Below are 19455 nucleotides of genomic sequence, written 5' to 3' on the forward strand. Positions count from 1 at the left end.
GGGGATCGAGCCTGCAGCTGAGGCACGTGCCCTTGGCCAGAATCGAACCCGGGACCCTTCAGTCTGAGGGCCGACGCTCTGACCACTGAGCCAAACCGGCCAGGGCTGATGCTCTTCTTTTTATACAGATCGTGTAGGTGCAGAATTAGGACTTAACACTGCTGGACACGAGTGAATTTTTACTTAACTGTGTTTGTTGTCAGTGTTGTGACTTAATAGAAAAGAAAAAAGTGAATTGATGGTGCCCTTGGGGCACTCGCACCTGGTTTTATTTTAGACCTGCCGGTTGTGTTTGTAGCCACATGGATGTGAGCATGTCCTGTGTCACTCACCATTTGCCATCTGGGTTTTTTTTGTGTTTTAATATATAAGGGAGAGGGAGACAGAGAGATAGAAACATCAATGATGAGAGAGTCATTGATCGGCTGCCTTCTTCACTGCCCCGACTGAGGATCGAGCCGCAACCCGGGCATGTGCCCTGACTGGGGATCGAACCCCGCTCTCCTGGATCCTAGGTTGATGCTCAACCGCTGAGCCTCGCCTGGCTGGCTGCCATCTGTTTTCACACATACACCTTGGTGCATACGTTACGTTTGTTCACTCGCAAGCAAGACAAAACTCAGAATAGTGAACACGCCTTCCCCCGGGGCTCCTTGAACACTAGCATGCCGAGCGCTGTGTGCACTAGGGGCTGTCCTGGGCGTGAAAGCAGGCGCCAGAGTGAGAGAGTGCATGGCTGTGCCGAATGAGGCACCGCGAGCGCTGGGAAGGGGTGGTCCCTCATCCAAAGGATTGTGATTGTTTCGTTTCTTGAAAGTGTGTTCTGTTGAGATTCTGTGCTTTAAAATGCACATAAAATAACATTTAGCCTCCTGATATTTTTAGTACATTTGAGATCCTTTGAAATAGTTTTTGTTGGTGTGGCTGCCTAGGGGACAGTTGAGGAGTCAAGGGGACTGAACGGCACCGAAGGCAGGGAAGACAGGAGGGGTGGTGTCGATTTGGGATCTGGGCAGGAGTGCAGAGACCCTGCCTTGGCAAGGCCCACGAGGGGGGCCTTAAGGTTGGTCTGTTTTTCCTGGGTGTGCTGCGGGGCCAGACCCCATTGTTGTTGACAGGAGACAAGAGTATCTTTGACCCAAATGAAGTGGATCAGTTCTGGTCATAGAGTGGACACATGTTCATTTAATAGACACATCTTGAGCACCTGCTGTGTACCAGGGACTGAATCAGGTGCATCTTTCAGAAAATGCCAAGTGTGTGATTTCAAGGACACGCTGCAGGCGCTCGTTCCCCGGGCCGCTGTGCGTAGGAGGGATTTGGGGACTCGGGGCCTGCAGGGGAGGGGCCACGTCCACATCCCTCTTTTCAGAAGACCCCAGTTGTGATTGGGAGCTTAGGTCTCTACATTGTGGTGCATCCTCTCTCAGCTTCCCACAGGAACCCATTTCCAATCTAGCCTTTCCATTTTACTTTATTTTTGTTTCCTAGATCTACAAATCTACAAAGTGCAACGACATGCGCCAAACCGGCTACTGCCCTCGGGGTCCTTTCTGTGCCTTTGCACATGTGGAAAGTAAGTACCCAACTCCCAGCAGGCTCCAGCTTGGCCTCTGTAGACCCATCAAGTGAGACGGCCCACAGGCGCTCACCAGACTTTCTGTTCACCCGGAGGGGGCTTTGAGGATAGGGGAGCAGGTGGGAGCACCGACATGCCCTTTAGGGTCCCTGAGGTGGGACGGGCTGCGGGCTGGGCCTTGTGGGGCCCAGAGAGGCCCTGCCCTCCAGGTGTTCTGGGATCCTGAGCCCAGTGGCTAGGCACTAGCATAGGTTATTTTTTGTGTGAGGGGGGTTAATTTTGATGGCCAGATGGGCCCATAAAACATTCCGAAAGACAGAAGCAAATCTCAGTGGCAAGAACACTCATGCAGACTTGGCCTTTGCTCAGTGTTTCTCGGGGCTTCCTCTTAAAAGCTTTCAAGTTAGGGTTCCAGTTTTGTTGCCAACTCCAGTTTTACTGTCTGTTTTTTCTTTTAATGGGGAGGGTGGCTGTTCTTACTGAAATTTTACATTGTTTTCTGATCTTCAAATCATTCGAGTCTCACACCTAAGACCGGAGGGCCATGTTGCCCTGACGGCTCACGTGGTGTTTCAGATGTCCTCTCCCCACCACTAGGGAAGGCTGTTGTCATGAGACCAGTGCAGGCTCTTTCCCTAATTGTAGGGGATCCTTTGACCAAAGACCCCTGCAGCTAGCAGCCGCTCAAAGCTTGCTTCCCCTTTTCCTCCAGAGAGCCTGGGAATGGCCAACGACTGGAGCTGCCGAGACCTCACCCCCACCAGCAGCTGCACGGCCAATAGTGGCCCACCTGGAAACGTAAGTAGGCTGCGTCCTGAGGAGGGTGCCTGGTGGGTGACCTACTCTGTCCTTTGCTTTTTAACCAAACTGTAAGGGGCAGATGGTTGTGATTTCTGGGTAATTATTTCTGAAGACAGTCTGCCTTTGGGCTGGTGGCTCCTAAGAGACTCTAGAAGAGTCTTGGCCGAGTTCTGGCTTGGGCCTTGCCGTGTGCCAGACACTCACATATTGGCCGCTCATGAAGGCACAGTCTTGGGCTGACCATAAACAAAGGACCCCAAGTCTAGGTGGGGTCCTCTCAGGGCTGTCTGCCACCGGGGAGGGGAGATGCTGGCTGGGGCAGGCTGAGGGCTAGTGTGGGCAGGTCCCTGATAGTGAGCCCTCCCAAGGGTCGCAGGCAGGGTGTTTCTGGAGGTTTTCAGGGGCAGTGAGAGACTGGGAGGTCACTTCTGGGAGCTGGTGGCCCTGATGGATTAGCACCCTCATGTCGTTGAGGACACAGTGAGATGGTGGGGATAGGGTTCAGACCTTGTGTCCTGCCCTCACTGATGAGGTAGTGGCTCCTTGTGTATGTCTTTACTCGGAGTATTTTGAGAGGGCAGGGGTGACCCCCCTTCCTCAGGTGAGCTTGGTGACTTTGGTGCATGAGTGTTTTCATTTGTCCTGTTGGAGTCACCAAGAAAGTAGCCATCTGGCTGAATTCCTTCAGTCCAGCAGAGAGCTGGGCTGCTCTTGTAGGCGAGCCCTTCCCCCTCTCCGGGGTCAGGCCTTGCAGTTAGAGTCCGGGGGTCTCGGAGCCCCTCTAGCACTAAGGAAGGGCTCCATCTGGATTTGCTACGTCACGGGCCCTCAGTTACACTGGGGAGAGACTCACATATGCAACTCATCATTTTAAAGTGAACAGTGCATCTTGTGCATTCAGAGCGTGTGGCCACTGCCTCTCTAGCTGGGCTTGGCACTGGTCAGTTGTCGTTCCATGAGATAGTTCACATGGGCCCGAGGGCTGGGCGTGCAAGTTGGGGAAGGCAGAGTCCTCTAAGAGTGTTCATTAAACAGATCCAAGCAAACTGTTTCAGTATAAACACCAAGACTTCCAGTGACTGAGGCATGGAAATTGGCCAATTCTTCTGGGTGACATCGTCAGGAGATAGGTGAATGACTTTCAAGCATGTAGGAAAACACATAGGGCTTTGAGGTGCTTGGGGTTACCTCTGGCCACCTTTTTGGGCTCAGGTACCAGGTGGGGGGGCATTTGGTTTCCATAGTGATCCTAAGGGAACAGATTGGTTGGGACACTTGAAGAGTGTCAAACCTCAGTGTGGATCTTGATGTCCCAGAGAAGCTGTTTCATGGGGGGCAGCTTCCCTTTACAGTTTTTCTGAACTTCAGTCACCTTTGACAGCCGTACCCACAGCACCCTGCCTAGGGGCAAACCACCACTCTCATTGCCATCCCTTCTGCCTGGATGTTCCACATACAGTTAGGGGACAGCCTGGGCACCTGTTGGCGAAAGCACCTGTGTAATGGGGAGTTGCTGACCAAGAGCATGAGCTGCCCCCACCCGCCAGTAGCCTGAAGGCACAGGGCAGGGATAGCGGGAGAGGGGCCTGGACGATGGGTTGCGGTTCCACTGCTGGGAGCTCTGTGGGCCTGCCCAGGGTTGGGACTTATTTTTCGAAGTAAGTAGAGCTGTGTCAGGACAATCAAAGCTTTTTCAAACTTAGCCTTAAAAAGTGATTGATGCTCGGGTCTTTGGTCAGCAACTTTGGAGCCCCTCCCCGAAATCTGTGGGTGGGAGGTCACTTCTGGGTGAGAAACATCCAGGGAGTCCAGATATACCAGGGTGACCTGAGCGTGAGCCCAGCAGGCTTTCCACAGCCAAGTGTAGGGGGAAGGGGCCCCAGCCAGTGCCTCCATGGACACCCTTTCTTCTTCTGCCCTTAGTGAGCTCTCTCGGTCCTCCTGCAAATCCAGAAACCCCAAAAATTCAGGAAGAAAGGCCAGGATGAACTGAGCCCCCGCTACAAGTTCACTTATAAAATTAGGCATAAAAATCAGAACACTCCTGAGATTGGAAGGACGTTTTGGGGCTTATGTTTGACCTGAGGGAATACAGACCCTGAGCTCTGGGCAGAGCCATCATTGTGCACAGTCGTCCCAGAAGGCGGCTCAGCGGAGTTAGGACTTTCATACGTGTAGGAGAGGAAAAGTACTTTTCCCTCTACCCTTGTAGGTTCAGTGACTGGGGCCCTGAAAATTAAACTGGCAAAAAATATGCTAACAGGAGAAAAAGTTTATTACTTGCACATATGGAGTCCTTCACAGAAAAGTCAAGACCAGAGAAGTGCCCGGCTGGGTGTGGCTCAGTGGTTGGGCGTTGGCACAGGAGCCAAGCGGTCATGGTTCTATTCCCGGTCAGGGCACATGTCTGAGTTTCGGGCTCGATCCCTGGTGGGGGTGCTTGCAGGAGGCAGCCCAGCAATGTTTCTCTCATCAATGTTTCTATCTCTCTCTCCCTCTTCCGTCTCTAACGTCTCTCTCAAAGTCAATAAAAACATTATTATTCTTTTTACAAAAGACTCAAAGAACTGGTTAGATCAAAGGAAAGGGGTTTGTGCCCCTAGGGGTGGTAAATCTGGGGAGAAAGGATGGAAGGTAAGGGTTACTTCAGCGAGGCGTGTTATGCAGACTCAGTCTCCTGCATCTTCTGAGGGATTGGTGTGTCTGGTGATGAAGAGGCCCTCTTCCTGGGAGGGGAGGAGAGGGTCACCTTCACATGCCACCTTCACAGACTGGCCCGGAGGTCAGAGGTCAATGTCCAGGTGCAAGAAGCGGCAGTGAGGAGCGCTCACAAAAGCTCGCCACCCCGAATGCCTTTCTATCCTATGCCACTAGGCGCTTGTTATATTTTCCGTTCTGAGCGAAGCTTGGGGCTCTGTACATTTGCTCTGTATATTTGTAGTCAGCTGTGTTTTCTTCTTTGCAGGCAAAGCGGAGGGACTCACCTGCTGAAGGCAACCAGAAGGCCAGTGAGCACGACAGTAAGCAGGTACCGTGCTCCTGGGGCGATTTCACGCTGTCTGTGATAACGTGGACAGCAGGCCTGGGTATGACTTCCTGAGCTGGTCACGCTCACTCTTCACACAAAGTGGCCTGGTTAATGTGCACGTGTAATTTAACTATGTTTTTATTTCTTTTTAAATTTATTGATTTGAGAGAGAAACATCGGTTTATTGTTCCACTTACTTATGCATTCACCGGCTGATTCTTGTAGGGTAGGTGCCCTGACCGGGGGTCGAACCCCCTACAACGTGGTGTATTGGGACGATGCTCTGACCAGCTGAGCTACCCAGCCAGGGCACTTAACTGTTTTTTTAGTTATCTTCTTAAAGTCATCTGTTCCACGTGTCCTTTGTTTTACTGTTTAAAAAATTGTGTTGTTTAGACAGACCTTGGAAATATTGTGGTTTGAGTTCCAGACCGCTGCGGTAAAGCGAGTATGGCAATAAAGAGAGTTGTAAAATTTTTGCTGGTGGAGGGTCTTGCCTTCAGCTTGTAAAAAAACGCAACAGCTGTGAAGCACAATAAAACAAGGTCTGCCTATACCTTGGAAACAACAAAGCCCAAGCCCTTGAAAGTTTCCTCTGCGGGGAAATAAGTCTAGTAAGACGTAGCTTGTCAGCTCGTCTGGGTCAGTGTCCTGGGGCCGCTGTAACAAAGCACCACAGTTTGGCGGCTTAAACATTAGAAGCTGATTCTCTTGAAGTCTGGAGGCTGGAAGTCTGAAATCAAGATGAGGGCAGGATGTGTCCCAGGCCTGTGTCCTGCGCCCATAGACAGTCTTCTTCCTATCTTCTCTCCTCTTCCCTGTGTCTGTAGTCTGTCTCCAGATTTCCCCCTTGTTATAAAGACACCAGTCATAGTAATTAGGACCCACCCTAATGACCTCATCTTAACTTGATTTCCTCACTAAAGATCCCATTTCCAAGTAAGGTTACCCTTGGGGGTACTGGGGTCAGGACTCCAACATTGGAGGTTCTGGGGACATAGTTCAGCCCAGACACCGCAAGATAATTGGCTTGGTCTTTCTAGGTCACAGCTTATTGTCACATCTAGATAATGGTCATTATGTTCTTTGAGGTTTTGTTAACTGTTTTCCCCTCTCAGGCTGAGTCGGGGGCTTCCAGCAGAACCCCCACTGCCCTGAGGCTTCAGCCAAAGGTGGGGTGTCTTTCTCTCTGTTCTGGCCAACCCAGCTTTCAGGAGTGTTCAAACCTAGTTGTTTTGAGAAACTTTTTTTTTTGAAAACCACTACCCTAAGGACTTTGAACACTTGTTTTTACCCATCACTGTAACAAGCAGAGCTGTAAACGTTCGGAAGGCCTGGCACTGTGTGGCAGGCAGCAGATGCTCGCCTCTCGGGCTGGCACTTCAACCAGATGTCACCGTCTCTGTGGTGATCTTTTTTTAAAATTCCTAAATGACAACACCTCTCCTTTCCTTCTCTCCTGGTTTTCTGAATGTCCCACCGAGGGCAGATTTTTCTCCCAAATGTCTGTCTGAAGCAAGTTATTTAGGCACTTATGTTCTGTTAGGAGCTTCTGAAGCACATGTTTGAACTCAGCAGGATAGTTCAAAGTAAAAATGCAACTTAGTTATTTTGCGATTTTTGTGTGTTTTTTTAAGAGATGAAAATTGACAAGATGTTCATTAAGACTCTGAAACAGGAAATGTTAGCAGTAAGTTAGCCAATGGGCACGCTGCCTGTCTCAGGGCTGTGGAAGAAGGGCCTGGAAAGGAGCTGGAGGGCAGACTCCCCACGCTGCACAGTGAGGGACCCACACACTGGTCAGGGCCCAGGAGCCCCAGGAGAAGGCTGGGTGGTCCCAGTGTGTGAGCTGCCCTGGGGACATCGTGTTGTTCCCCACCACCTGGTGTGTCCTCATAATGTGGCAGCAGCCCTAATAGGCACTGTGAGTAAACTGGCCAAATTCATTTGCAAGCCAGCTCTTGCTGGTGCCCAGAGACCCTTTTCTATTCTGTCCCAAAGCTGGGCTCCAGGGCCAGCGAGCGCCAGGTGGGGCAGGATTGGAGAACCAGCAGTACTCTAGTGGACAGACGGCTATCCTGGGGACCCCTTCCCTGCATGTGGGCGCCTGTCCACTCTGGCCAGAGGACAGTGCTGACCCCTCCATCCTTGGGACTTCCCATCTCCTCTGTGTCAGCCGCAGGTCCCTCCCTGTGTCCCCACTGTCCCTGTGTTCCCCAGCCCTGGCGGCAGCTCTTGTTTCTAGGGCCTCAGTCATTGGGTTGGGGTGGGGAGCACCAGGTGCCCCTCTGCCCAGAGTTTTCATTGATAAACTGAGGTGGTTCAATTCCTGCTTAGTCTGGCCCACTCCCCAGTTTCCATTTTCCTTCCTGGGTGGTCTCTTCCTTAGAAGCCTTCTTGCCAGGCCACACTTGATGGAGCATGTGGAGTAAAGCAGCTTTCCTGCTGGCGCCTCCACCATTGCTCAGAGTTGAGGCACCCATCACGGCCCAGGTGATGGTCCATGCAGGCTGCAGAGACTGAGAGAATCTGTCCCTGGAGTGCCCAGAGCCCAGGACTCACTCTCACCCCACCCGAGAGGCCCAGTGTAAGGCAGCCGGGCATGTCACCTTGCCAGTCCCAGAGAATACAACCCTGTGAGAGCCATGTGGTTGGGGGCAGAGTCATCATCCTGAGTACCTTGGGGTACTCGCTTCCTTGCTAACATGTCCGTTTTCAAGGTTATCACTTTGATAAGACCCCTGGTTACTCCAAGGTCCCCTGACCAAGTGTCTCTCATTAATGGAAGTTGCTCTCCTCCAGCCTGTTACTCAAAACAAGCCATAAGAAAAGCTTCATGACACTGGGACTGGTGATGGTTTCTTGGATATGACACCAAAAGCATAGGCAACAAAAGAGAAAATAGATGTTACACATCATCAGAATTAAAAACTTGAATCCCACCCTGGCTGGCGTGGCTCAGTTCGTTGAGCTTCATCCTGTGCACCAAAAGGTCGTCAGTTTGATTCCTGGTCAGGGCACATACCCGGGTTATAGGCTCGGTCCCTGCTAGGGGGTGTGTAGGAGGCAGCCAATTGATGTTTCTCACATCAGCGTTTCTCTCTCTAAAATCAATAAAAACATATTAAAAAACCAACAAGAAAAACTTGTGTGTCAAAGAACAGTGTCAACAGAGTGAAAACGCAAATCACGTGTCTGATAAGGGGTTAATGTCCATAACTTAAAGAGAATTCCTACTACTCAACATTGACAAAACAACCCAATTGAAAAATGGGCCAAGGACTTGAATAGACATTTCTCCAAAGGAGATACACAAATAGCCCATAAGCACATGAAAAGATGCTCAACACTACTGGTCATCAGGGAAATGCAAATCACATCTGTTAACAAGGGGTTCACCACTTGGGGTACTCTATTAAAAAATGAGAGGTGAGCCCTGCCAGTGTGGCTCAGTCGGTTGGGCAGCCTCTCGTGCACGTAAGGGCTGCCCGGTCAGTTCTCAGTCAGGGCACTTGCCCAGGCTACAGGCTCCATCCCCAGTATGGGGCGTGCAGGAGGCAGCTGATCAATGTTTCACTCTCTCACTGAATGTTTCCCTCTCCCTCTCCCTTCCTTTCTCTCTAAAAATCAATTAAAAAAAAAAAAAAGGTGAGTCCTGGCCTGCTGGCTCAGTTAGTTGAAATGTCATCCCATACATTATAAGGCTGCAGATTCGATTCCTGGTCAGGGCACATACCTAGGTTGTGGGTTTGCTCTCTGGTTGGGCACATACGGGAGGCAACCAACTGATGTTTCTCACATCATTGTTTCTCTCCCTTCCTCTCTCTATAAAAAAATCAGCAAAAGTGCATAACCTCAGGCAAGAATTAAAAAACAAACGAGAGGTTGTTATCACAAGGTAATTTTACTTGCTTGCAGCAAGTCAGGGAGACAGGATTTATGTGCAAAGCTCTGCTTCCTCAAAGGGGGGCTTACCCATTGCTTATATGTATTATTTGGTGAATTATATGTTGATTTCTTCTTTGCAGTTGGCTACTTTCATTTCTTGAGTTCCCCCTTCAGCTTATCTAGTTTACTGCTGCATCTGCAAAATACTGTGCTATATTTTAACATTTAGCAAAAATAACATTTAGAACTGCCCATTGAGATCCTTGTCCTAACACATCCACAATGAGATATGACTTCCACATTCATTAAGATGGCTGCTGTAAGAAAAAAACACACTAGAAAATAAGAAATGTTGGTGAGGATGTGGAGAAATTGCAACTTCTGTGCATTAGAAAACAGTATGGTAGTTCCTTGAAAAATTAAAAATAGAACTACCATATGATGGGGCAGTTTCACCTCTGGATATATACCCAAAAGATTTGAAAGCAGTGTCTCAAAGAGAGACTTGTTCACCCATGTTCAAAGCAGCATTATTCAGAATTGCCAAAAGATGGAAGTAACCAAAGTGCCCATTGACAGATGAGTGGATAAGCAAAATGTGGTGTATACACACAGTGGAATATTATTCAGCCTTAAAAAAGAAGGAAGTTCTGGCAATGCTACAACATGGATGAACCTTGAAGACTATTAGCTCTGGCTACCATAACAAAATACCATAGACTTGCTGTCTGAAATAACAGAAATTTATTTTCTCACAGTTCTGGAGGCTGGAAGTCCAAGAGCAAAGGGTAGGCATGTTTGATCTCCCCAAGGCCTCTCTCCTTGGCTTACAGACAGCTGGCATCGTGCTATGTGCTTATATTCTTTTTCCATGTGTATGCACATCCCTGGTGTCTTTCTCTTTTTATAAGGACACCTGTCCTATTGGATCAGGATCCCACTCTTAGTACCTTATTTAACCTTAATCACTTCCTTCAAGGCCCTGTCCCCAAATACAGGCACACTGTGGGGTTAGGGCTTCAACCCTTGTATCTTGGAGGGACATAGACATTCAGTCCATAACAAAGATACTATGCTAAGTGAAATAAGCTAGACACGAAGGACCACATATTGTATGATTTCATTCATAAGAGGCCCCTAGAGGAGTCAGATTCATACAGATTGAAAGTAGGATGGTAGTGTTAGGGGTCAGGGAGGGAGGAGTGGGGAGTAAGTATTTAATGGGGACAGAGTTTCAATTTGAGAAGATGGAAAAGTTATGGAGATGGATGGTGGTGATGTTGCTCGACAATGTGAATGTCTTTAGTGCCATTGAATTGTGCACATAAAAATGGTTAAAGTGGTTAATTTTGTGTTATGTATATTTCACCATAAGAAAGAAGAAAGTAAGCCAAGCAGACAAAGCTGTCATGGGGAGCATTGTCCCCCATCTCGCCGTGCGTGTCAGACTCCCCTGTGTTGGGGACCCCATGCTTGACCCATCCTGGTACATTTGTAACTACCATGGCCTCAGTGAAAGGGCCCACCTGGATGTTGTCATCAGTTGTCAGGACAAAGTGTCACCTGATGTCTTTGAGGGGCACGTCCTCCTGCAGTGTGACTTGACTTGTGTGGGTGGGTGCCTCAGGCTGTGGCTCCAAGTCAGGCTCAGTATGTGGGGTTTGGGGCATATGCAGTGTCCTCAGTGGGTTACAGCAGTTCTGGCTCACCTGGGGAAGGCACACAGCCCAGGGGAGGGCAAGGAACGAGAGGCCTGTGGTCACACCTCCACAGCTGGAGGGACAGGAAAGCTTGCTTGTGGGTGACCCCGGGGAGCATTAGGGGACACAACTTCCCAGACTTCTGCAATTTGAGTTTTTATTTTTAAATTTTAACCTCAAACAGTAGTGATCAGTTCCAGGGTCTCTGTACTCGTGAATCAGTGGTCTGTCATGGGTAACTCTCTTGAGCAGAGCCAGTGGAGGGGGCTGGGAGCCCATGAACACAGAGAACGAGGCCTCAGGGCCAAGTAACATTCACTTCGAAAAACTGTCCTATGCCAGATTTCTGCCTGACAGAATGCATGGTAACACTCCTTATTAGGGAAAACTTCCCTTAAGCTGATAAACTAGCAACCCCACCTTGTCACTGGCCTTCTTTTAGCTCCCCCACCTCCAGGGTGACTTCTATATTATTTTGAAGCAGAACCCAGACATCACACATTTCACCTCAATATAGCTCTGACTCCTGATGTCGTAGGAACTTCCAAGCCTGTCTTTTAGATGCAGTGCGGGCTGGCTCGCAGCTCTGTCCCGAGCCATTGTCATTGCACACTTTCCTTGTGCACAGCGCCCTGCACATTACCGGCTCTTCATCCAAGACTGGGCTAGCTGTCTTTCAGTGTTACCTGTCACATAAAGATGGTGTGAATTGCCCCCGTTTTTTGCTTTTCTTGGGTAATGAGGTCATGGGACCATTTCATCCGTTTTCAGAAGGGGACTGGTTCTCTGCTTTGGTCTCTTGGTGGGCGGTTTTCTAGTGCTGAATGCCTACTCTTTAAAACCGCTTTATGCAGAGCAGTTCATTAGATGAGACACTTTCTAGATACATCTGTTCCCATCCCTGGGTGATTGGCTGCTAGCAAGTCTGCTTGCCTAGGTCATTGTAAATAATTGGACATTTAGGGGGAAAGCCCACTTTCGTTATGTTTTGCTTTGAGGATGGAGGTCAGTCAATGCTTCTGTCCGTGACACTGTGTTAAGGTCACGCTGCTGTTGTCCGTGCTGGTGCGTCTGCTCATCTAGTTTGTGTCTTTGCACAGAACCACCTGGCGGTGTTTACAATGGTTCACCCGCTTGCTCCCAGCGTGAGCTCCAGCGTGGCGTCCAGCCTGGCGTCCAGTGCTGGCTCCAGCAGCTCATCCCCCACCGCTCTGCCTGTTCTCTCGGCCCGTGCCCACCCACTGGACCCCACTGGCAGTGCCCTCGAGTCTGTCCCAGGTAAGCCCAAGACTCTTGCCCTGACTTCTCTTAGTACTTACATTGTAGCATTTTGGGAATACCTTTCAGAATGCAAGTTTTGGTGGAAAAGCCACCTGTGTTTTTGGTCTATTAGTTTGGCCGCATGGCATGTGGTGGTGGAAATGCCTGCTTCACCAGCAGCCTGAGGCTACAGATCTGATGAGGAGCCCTCAGGTGGGGGCAGCTGCACAGGCCTCAAGGCAAGGCAGAGAATGGGAGGCTTTAGAGAAATTAAAGCGGGATCTAGGTGGGGCGGGGAGGCCACCAGAAGGTGAGGGGCCGGGCATGACAAGGGTGTGGAGGGATTGGGGATGAGGCCAGAAGGCAGTGGGCATGGCTGCCAACTATAGGTGTTCCTTAGCTGCTAGCAGTCATTGAGGGTTTGTCGGCTGATGACCAATGCGATTGGAGCCAGGTTGGAAGGAACCTATCTGGCAGCCTAGGTAGGGGCTCAGAGCTCCGGTAGGGACTGTCATGAAAGTGCAGGGAAGAGCAGGATGGACACACAGCCATGGGGGTGGTGGGCTGCCCCCCTTAGGCCACATCTGAGTGGTTGGGACACCTGGCACCTGTGGAGGGCTCTCTGCATTGCCGAGCTGACCCTCACCTACATCTCTATCCTGGTACAGGGAGATTCAGGGAAGGCCTTCTGTTTGTGGCAGTTTCAAATTGTCTGTCCCAGGGTTGGCTGGGAAGGTGTGGCTGTTGGCAGGACAGGACAGGGGAGCTGCTCCAATAAGAGTCACAGCCTGAGCAGCACAAAACTTTATTGTTACAGATAAGCACACACACACAAAAATTTTTTTTCAAAGTGTGTTTTTATCGATTTCAGAGCGAGGAAGGGAGGGGGGAGAGAGAAACATCCATGATGAGAGAGTCATTGATTAGCTGCCTCCGGCACGTCTCCCACAGGGGATCGAGCCCGCAACCCAGGCATGTATGTGCCCTGACAGGGAATCCAACCTCCATCTCCTGGATCATAGGTCAGTGCTCAACCGCTGAGCCATGCTGGCTGGACAAGCACACAAAAATTTTAAAATAAAGGTTATTTCCCCCAGTATAAAGGTAGTAATGGTAAAATTTGAGCATAAGAGAAAATTAATTAGGGCCCGGCTGGGCGTGGCTCAGCGGTTGAGCGTCGATCTAGGATCCAGGCGATCAGGGTTCGATTCCTGGTCAGGGCACATGCCCGGGTTGCCAGCTCAATCCCCAGTTGGGGGCATGCAGGAGGCAGCCGATCAATGACTCTCATCATTGATGTTTCCATCTCTCGCTCACCTTTCTTCTCTCTGAAATCAATAAAGATATATTTAAAAAATAAATAAATAAATAAATTTTAAAAAAAGAGAAAATTAATTAGGAAAATGAAATTCTTGCCCCTAAATAGATGAAGCTCTGCTCACCTGAGTGAAAAATAGAACTAGATGCTTTGAAAGTGGCCTCACCAGACAGGTGATGAGTTTAAGATTGGAGTTAGCATATTTCTAGTAATTTTTTCAGCTATTATCTAACACCTAAGGGCCACCCTCAGCCTGTTTTAGTATGTCACTGACTCTCTTGCTGTGTGTCCTTTGATTGACTTAAATATTTCTCAAACCGACTACTGGGAGGTAAAGAGGTGAATTATTTTCAGTATCAACACTGTCTCCATTTACAAATAATACATTTTTGTTGCAGTTGTTGAAATAATGAACTTGTATTATCAGTGCGATCCTCACGTTTTCTATGCTCACCCTCCTGAGATCATGTGTAAAGTTACATCCTAATACTGTCCCAGTTGTGGGAAGTAATGGAATCCTCCAAGCTGCCCTCTGGCCCCAGGAGGGCCCTAGCTGGGCAGTCTTTCTGCTGAGGACTCCCAGGACTGGAGTGCCCACCCACCCCACCTGCTTTGGGGCTAATAGGTGTAGACCAGATTGTTTTCTCCTGTAGAACAGTTTCATTCAGGTTATATCATTACTAATGCACTGAGTCAAAGGAATCCATTTTTATTTTGTTATTTTTTTAATAGTTTTTTAAAAAATCTTTTTATTGGTTTTTAGAGAGAGAGGAAGGGAGAGAGAAAGAGATTGAAACCTGGACGATGAGAGAGAAACATCGATCAGCTGCCTCCTGCACCCCCCCCACCCCCCACACTGCGGCTGTGCTGTGACCAGGAATGGAACCGGCTCCTTTGCATAGTCTGCCGCTCAACCAACTGAGCCACACTGGCCGGGCGGAGGAATACTTTTTTTTTTTTTAAATATATCTTTATTGATTTCAGAGAGAGGAAGGGAGAGGGGGAGAGAGAGAGAGAAACATCAATGATAGAGAGTCATTGATCAGCTGCCTCCTGCACTCCCCCGACGGGATGGAGCCCGCAACCCGGGCACGTGCCCTGACCGGGAATCGAACCCTGATCGCCTGGATCCCAGGTCGACGCTCAGCCGCTGAGCCACGCCCGGTCGGACGAGGAATCCATTTTTAAATTATTCATCCATTTATTCATTTTGAGTAAAGTTTAAAAAAAAAAAAAATAGTGCCATTTCCATTCTGTATTTAATGGATTTCATGGAATCATCTCAGGGCCATTTGACAGGTTTCATTTCCTTTGTCTTTCACGTCATATGAACAGGTTTCAGATTAAAATAGTGACCATTAAAATAGTAAGGGCAGGAGTCCCGCGCGGGGAGCGGCGGGCGGGAAAGCGCGGCGGGAGCCTGGACCCCCGGCACCGCCGGCGGGCGCGCGCGGGCCCGGCCTCGGGATTGCGTCATCGGGGCGGGGCCGGGGCGGGGCCGGGCGGGCGCGTCGGAGGCTGGCGTCAGTCGTGGGCGTGGCCGGCGTGGGGTGGGCGGGGCGCGGGCCGCGGGCCGTATTTGAATCCGCGGCGGCGGCGGCGGCCGCCAGTGAGTCAGCACCTCCGCCCCGCGCCGTCGGGGTGCGGGTGGTCCTGACGCGAAGCTGCGGAGCGGCCCGTGCGCCCCGCTCAGGTGTGGCGCGCCAACCTCCCTCCCCAGGTGCGCCCCCTCCTCGCGCCAACACCCCGCAGTGAGGTGCGTCTCCCCAGCTCCCCTCCTCCGTGCACCTCCCCCCGCCCCGCCCTGCGCTCCCCTCCAAATGCTGCTCGTGCGGGTCCTCGGTGCCCGCGCCAGGTGCGAGAGCAGGGGTCGGTACCAGCTTTCCCAGGGGCTGCGGAGTGAGGTGCGTGCAGATCTGTGCTCTTGAGGAGCCTGCTCTGCAGAGGCCCCGCTGGTCCCTGCGTGGGCGCCCGCCGCGAGGCCTCTCCGGCGGAGCCTTAGTCACCTAGCGGAGGTGGGTCTCTTGCTCCCGGGAGAGGACGGTTTCCTGACTCTGCGAATCGCCGCCTGCGCCGGCACCGTCGGAAACTCAGACCCGCGGTGAGCAGGTGTGCTCGGTGTCTCTCTGTCTTGTAATTGGGGGAGGACGGCCCGGACCGGGTGGGTGTGGGGAGCTCCCTCTGGTCTCTGAGTCCCCCAATCTGGCCTTTAATTCTGTGCAATATGTGCGTTGGCCCCGCGTGTCCCCTGGCCCTGGAGATCGCAGCGCCTCTCTAATGTGCTGTGTCATGTCAGGAATGGGGCTTTGCCAGGGCTATTACTCAGCAGCTTTCAGCTAATTTATCATTAACGTCAGGGCGGTTCTTGGTATTTTGGCAAGGCCGGTTCTGGGTCAGATGGCACAGTTTATGTAGGTGGGTTCGTCTGGATTTTGAGTGTTGAAGCCTTTTAAAAAGTCAGTTACTCCTTTATTTTGGAAGACCTGGGCCTGACCTCAGGGAACAGCAAGGTGTGATGGGGTGATAGAAGTACTGCTCATGAGAAAGTGGGCCAGGACCCAGCCCGGGAGCCGTGGTCTCTGCCTTGGAAGCTGAAAGCGGGCTGTGGTTTGTCAGGAGAGGGTTGGCCTCCCTGTGCGGCTCTGCGCCTGATGGGGCAGCAGGGGTGCACCTGTGTGCCAGTCCTGGGGTGGGGTTAGGGGAGCTCAGTGAGATGAGTCATTCCAGGTGAGAAAAGACTCCTGCAAGTCAGTGTGCTTCCCCATTCGTTTGTGCCTTTGTTATTCAAAAGCTTCTGGAACTCCGCAAGATTTGAAGCTAACCATCCCTCACCTGAGCCCCTGGCTGCAGGTGCTGAGGGCTGAACCCATGTTTTCAGGCCCCACTGACCAGCGTGTTCACACAGGGTCTTGGGACCCCAGCTTGAGCAGATATGCCAGGCCAGCTTATGAAGGGTAGGTTTGGGCCTCCATTGGCTGCAGCACAGGGACCCTGGAGGGGTGGAGGAGGCAGGGCCGAGTGAAGGGGTGGGGGAGTCAGGGTGCTTGCTTTTACAGGATGAGTCTGCCTACCAGCCAGCACTGGGTCTAAGCTGATGTGCAGGAATGGAGCAGGGGGAGATTCTAAGAGGGTTTTAGAGGCTGAGCAGTTCACCCAGGACTAGTGAGGCTAATGGAAGCCGCAGCCTATAGCAGTGTCATGGCTTAAGGACAAAGGAGGAGCCATTTTGGGGTGGAAAGTCTGCTTGAGCAGGGGCAGGGTGAGGCAGAGTTCATCCAGGAAGCATTGACCTGCATGCCAAGGTGTGAGGTTTTTTTGGAGAAGCAGGACTCGTGACATGACGGTTACTACTGCCAAGTCCACTCTTGGGACAGTGTAGGTCAGGGTGAAGGAGCAGCCTGCAGAGGTGACTGGAGCTTGGGCCTGTTGTGTGTTAAGGGTTCCCCAGGGCTCCGGTTCAGAGTGGTCCCAGGTGCAGGAGCTTGAGGGAGGCACCTGTGCGCAGAGTGAGGCGGCGCTGATACTGCAGTGGCCCTCTCCCTGGTAGGAGGCGGTGATGCACTGTGCTCAGGGGAGTTTGGGGCATCTGTGGTGAGGGCTGCAGAAACCATGTGTGTCTGGGTATGGAAGGGCTGCTGAACTCCCAAGGAGGGTGGGAGGGCTAAGAAGTTGCCCCAGCCCGGCTGGCTGGCTCAGTGGTTGAGCATCGACCTCGGATCCAGGAGGTCACGGTTCAATTCCCAGTCAGGGCACATGCCCGGGCTGCGGGCTCGATCCCTAGTAGGGGTCATGCAGGAGGCAGCCGATCAATGACTCTCTCTCCATCATTGATGTTCCTATCTCTCTCTCCCCCTTCCTCTCTCTGAAACCAATAAAGACATTTTAAAAAAAAGTTGCCCCAGGAAGAGAAGGGGGAGAGGGACAGACAGCAGGCAGGGACTGCCTTTGACCAGAGAAGTTTTGGGGCATGGTACAGGGCTGGAGGGCAAGGTCTGGGTAGCAGTTCTAAGAGTAAGCTGAAAGTGGAATGGCAAGAAAGAAAGGGGGGGGTTGGCCAACAGGGACAGGCTTGCGTGAGGGACTGCAAAGCCTGCAGGGCTGTGGTTGTGTCCTGGAGAGCAGGTGTGAGCAAGAGACTGTGTGAAATTCACAGCAGCAGGACACAGGTATATCTGTGGAGGGGTCCCAAGAGATATGGGCTCTGGGACTGTGGGAGGGGCCCATTCAAGCACCAGAGCACAGCCTGGAGGGATGGATCAGGTGGGGTGTGTCCCCAGGTGATCCCCTTTGTTGGGGGTTGAATTGTGTTCCCCAAAAAAATATGCCTCAGTCCTACCCCCCTGCCACCAACCTGGGAACATGACCTTATTTGGAAACAGTCTTTGTAGATGAAATCAAGCTAAAATGAGGTCATTAGCATGAGCCCTAATCCAAGATCACTGCTGTCCTCTTAAGGAGGAGGAGATTTGGACACAGACACAGAGGAGAGCCAGCCATGTGATGATGGTGGCAGAGAGAGGGTGATGCACCCACTGGCCAAGGAAGGCCAAGGGTTGCTGACAAAGCCAAAGCTGGAAGAGGCAGAACACAGCCTCCAGGGGGAATGCAGCCCTGTGCACCTTGATCTCTACTTCTGGATTTAGAACTGGGAGAATGGATTTGTGGTGTTTGAAGCTGCCCGACGTGTGGCACTTGGTTTTAGCAGCCCCGGTGCCCTGTATGTCAGGAAGAAGCTGCCTGTGGAGGGGGAGGAACTGGCTGCGGAGAGGGGCTTGAGCAGCACAGCTGACGGGAGAACCCACAGAGGGAGACTGCAGGCCAGAGGTCAGCCCTGCCCCGGGGTCCCCACCCCAAGGCCTCCCTGAGGGTCTTTCTGTCAGGACTCTGGCATTGGGCCATTTTCACATTGCCTGGCCCTTGGCTGTGGCGTTGGGTCATCAGGGGACCTGCTGAAGGAACTGGCCCCGCGGAGGCCAGTGAGGAATTTTCATTGTCTTTCCATCCCCTTCTCAGGGCCTGATGTCTGCTACCCCCACAGTCCTTGTAGGGTTAGGCATCTGCAGGGTCAGTGTTACCAGCTCAGCACCTTCCTGCCTCACACTCCAGAATGACAGATGGAATCTGGGGACTACTGGGGGGCCGCAGAGGGGGAGTGTTTACCACCTTTCCAGATAAGACCTTCAGAGTCCTTAACACTTGTGTGTGAATAGTTTCTCCTTGGGAGTGGGCAGGGCCCTGGCACCTCCCACCGCTCCTGCTGACAGATATCAGTGTGGGGAGAACAGTGTTCTCCTGGTGACTTGGTAGCTTCGCCTCGATGCTCTGATGCTCCACGGGTTGGAGGTCTTCAGAGTGTCCCTCCAGCACCCTCTGGCCAGTGGAGCATGGTCTTTACTCTGCCCTCCAGGCCCTGGTTCCCAAGCAGGGCCAGGTCGCAGTCACACCTGCAGGCAGCGGTGATGAAACAAGGAGACAGGTGCAGGCCCTGGGCCTCGCTAGGCAGTGCTGCTCCCTTGGGCCCTAGACACGAGGTCCCTTACTCTTCAGTGTGCACAACCAGCCTCACACCACGGAGGCCGGGGCCAATTGCTCTCAGATGGGCAAGGAGCCCTTCTTACGGTCAACTCACATGGTCCTCCAGGGGCTGAGCAGGGGAGGGACAATATAGCTGAGGACGCCTGTCTGGGCTGGACCCCAGGTCTGCTCTATATGTGTACCACAGCTGGCTCCCCACGGATTTGCGTGTGCTGGGGGACTTACATTATTTGGAAGTTACACATGTCTTGTCCCATTCCCTGCTGACTACAGTAAATGTGTCTCATTAAAGAAGGCACCTGGGGGTGGGTGAGAGATGGGTGGAGAGGGCAAAGGGAGGAAAATG

At 51.7% G+C, this 19455-nt stretch overlaps 1 protein-coding gene across 1 annotated transcript in view; it reads left to right on the forward strand.

The window, feature by feature from the left end:
- The window catches only part of UNKL (unk like zinc finger), a 44371-nt gene that overhangs the window by 16671 nt on the left and 8245 nt on the right, over positions 1-19455 (forward strand). The window contains exons 7-10 of the mRNA XM_087815740.1: positions 1492-1576; positions 2292-2377; positions 5346-5408; positions 12097-12274. Of these exons, the coding sequence (XP_087671866.1) occupies positions 1492-1576; positions 2292-2377; positions 5346-5408; positions 12097-12274 (412 nt within the window). The remainder of the gene's footprint in view (positions 1-1491; positions 1577-2291; positions 2378-5345; positions 5409-12096; positions 12275-19455) is intronic.

The sequence above is a fragment of the Miniopterus natalensis genome, chromosome 3, assembly GCF_054644295.1.
Source record: "Miniopterus natalensis isolate mMinNat1 chromosome 3, mMinNat1.hap1, whole genome shotgun sequence".
NCBI lineage: Eukaryota > Metazoa > Chordata > Mammalia > Chiroptera > Miniopteridae > Miniopterus > Miniopterus natalensis.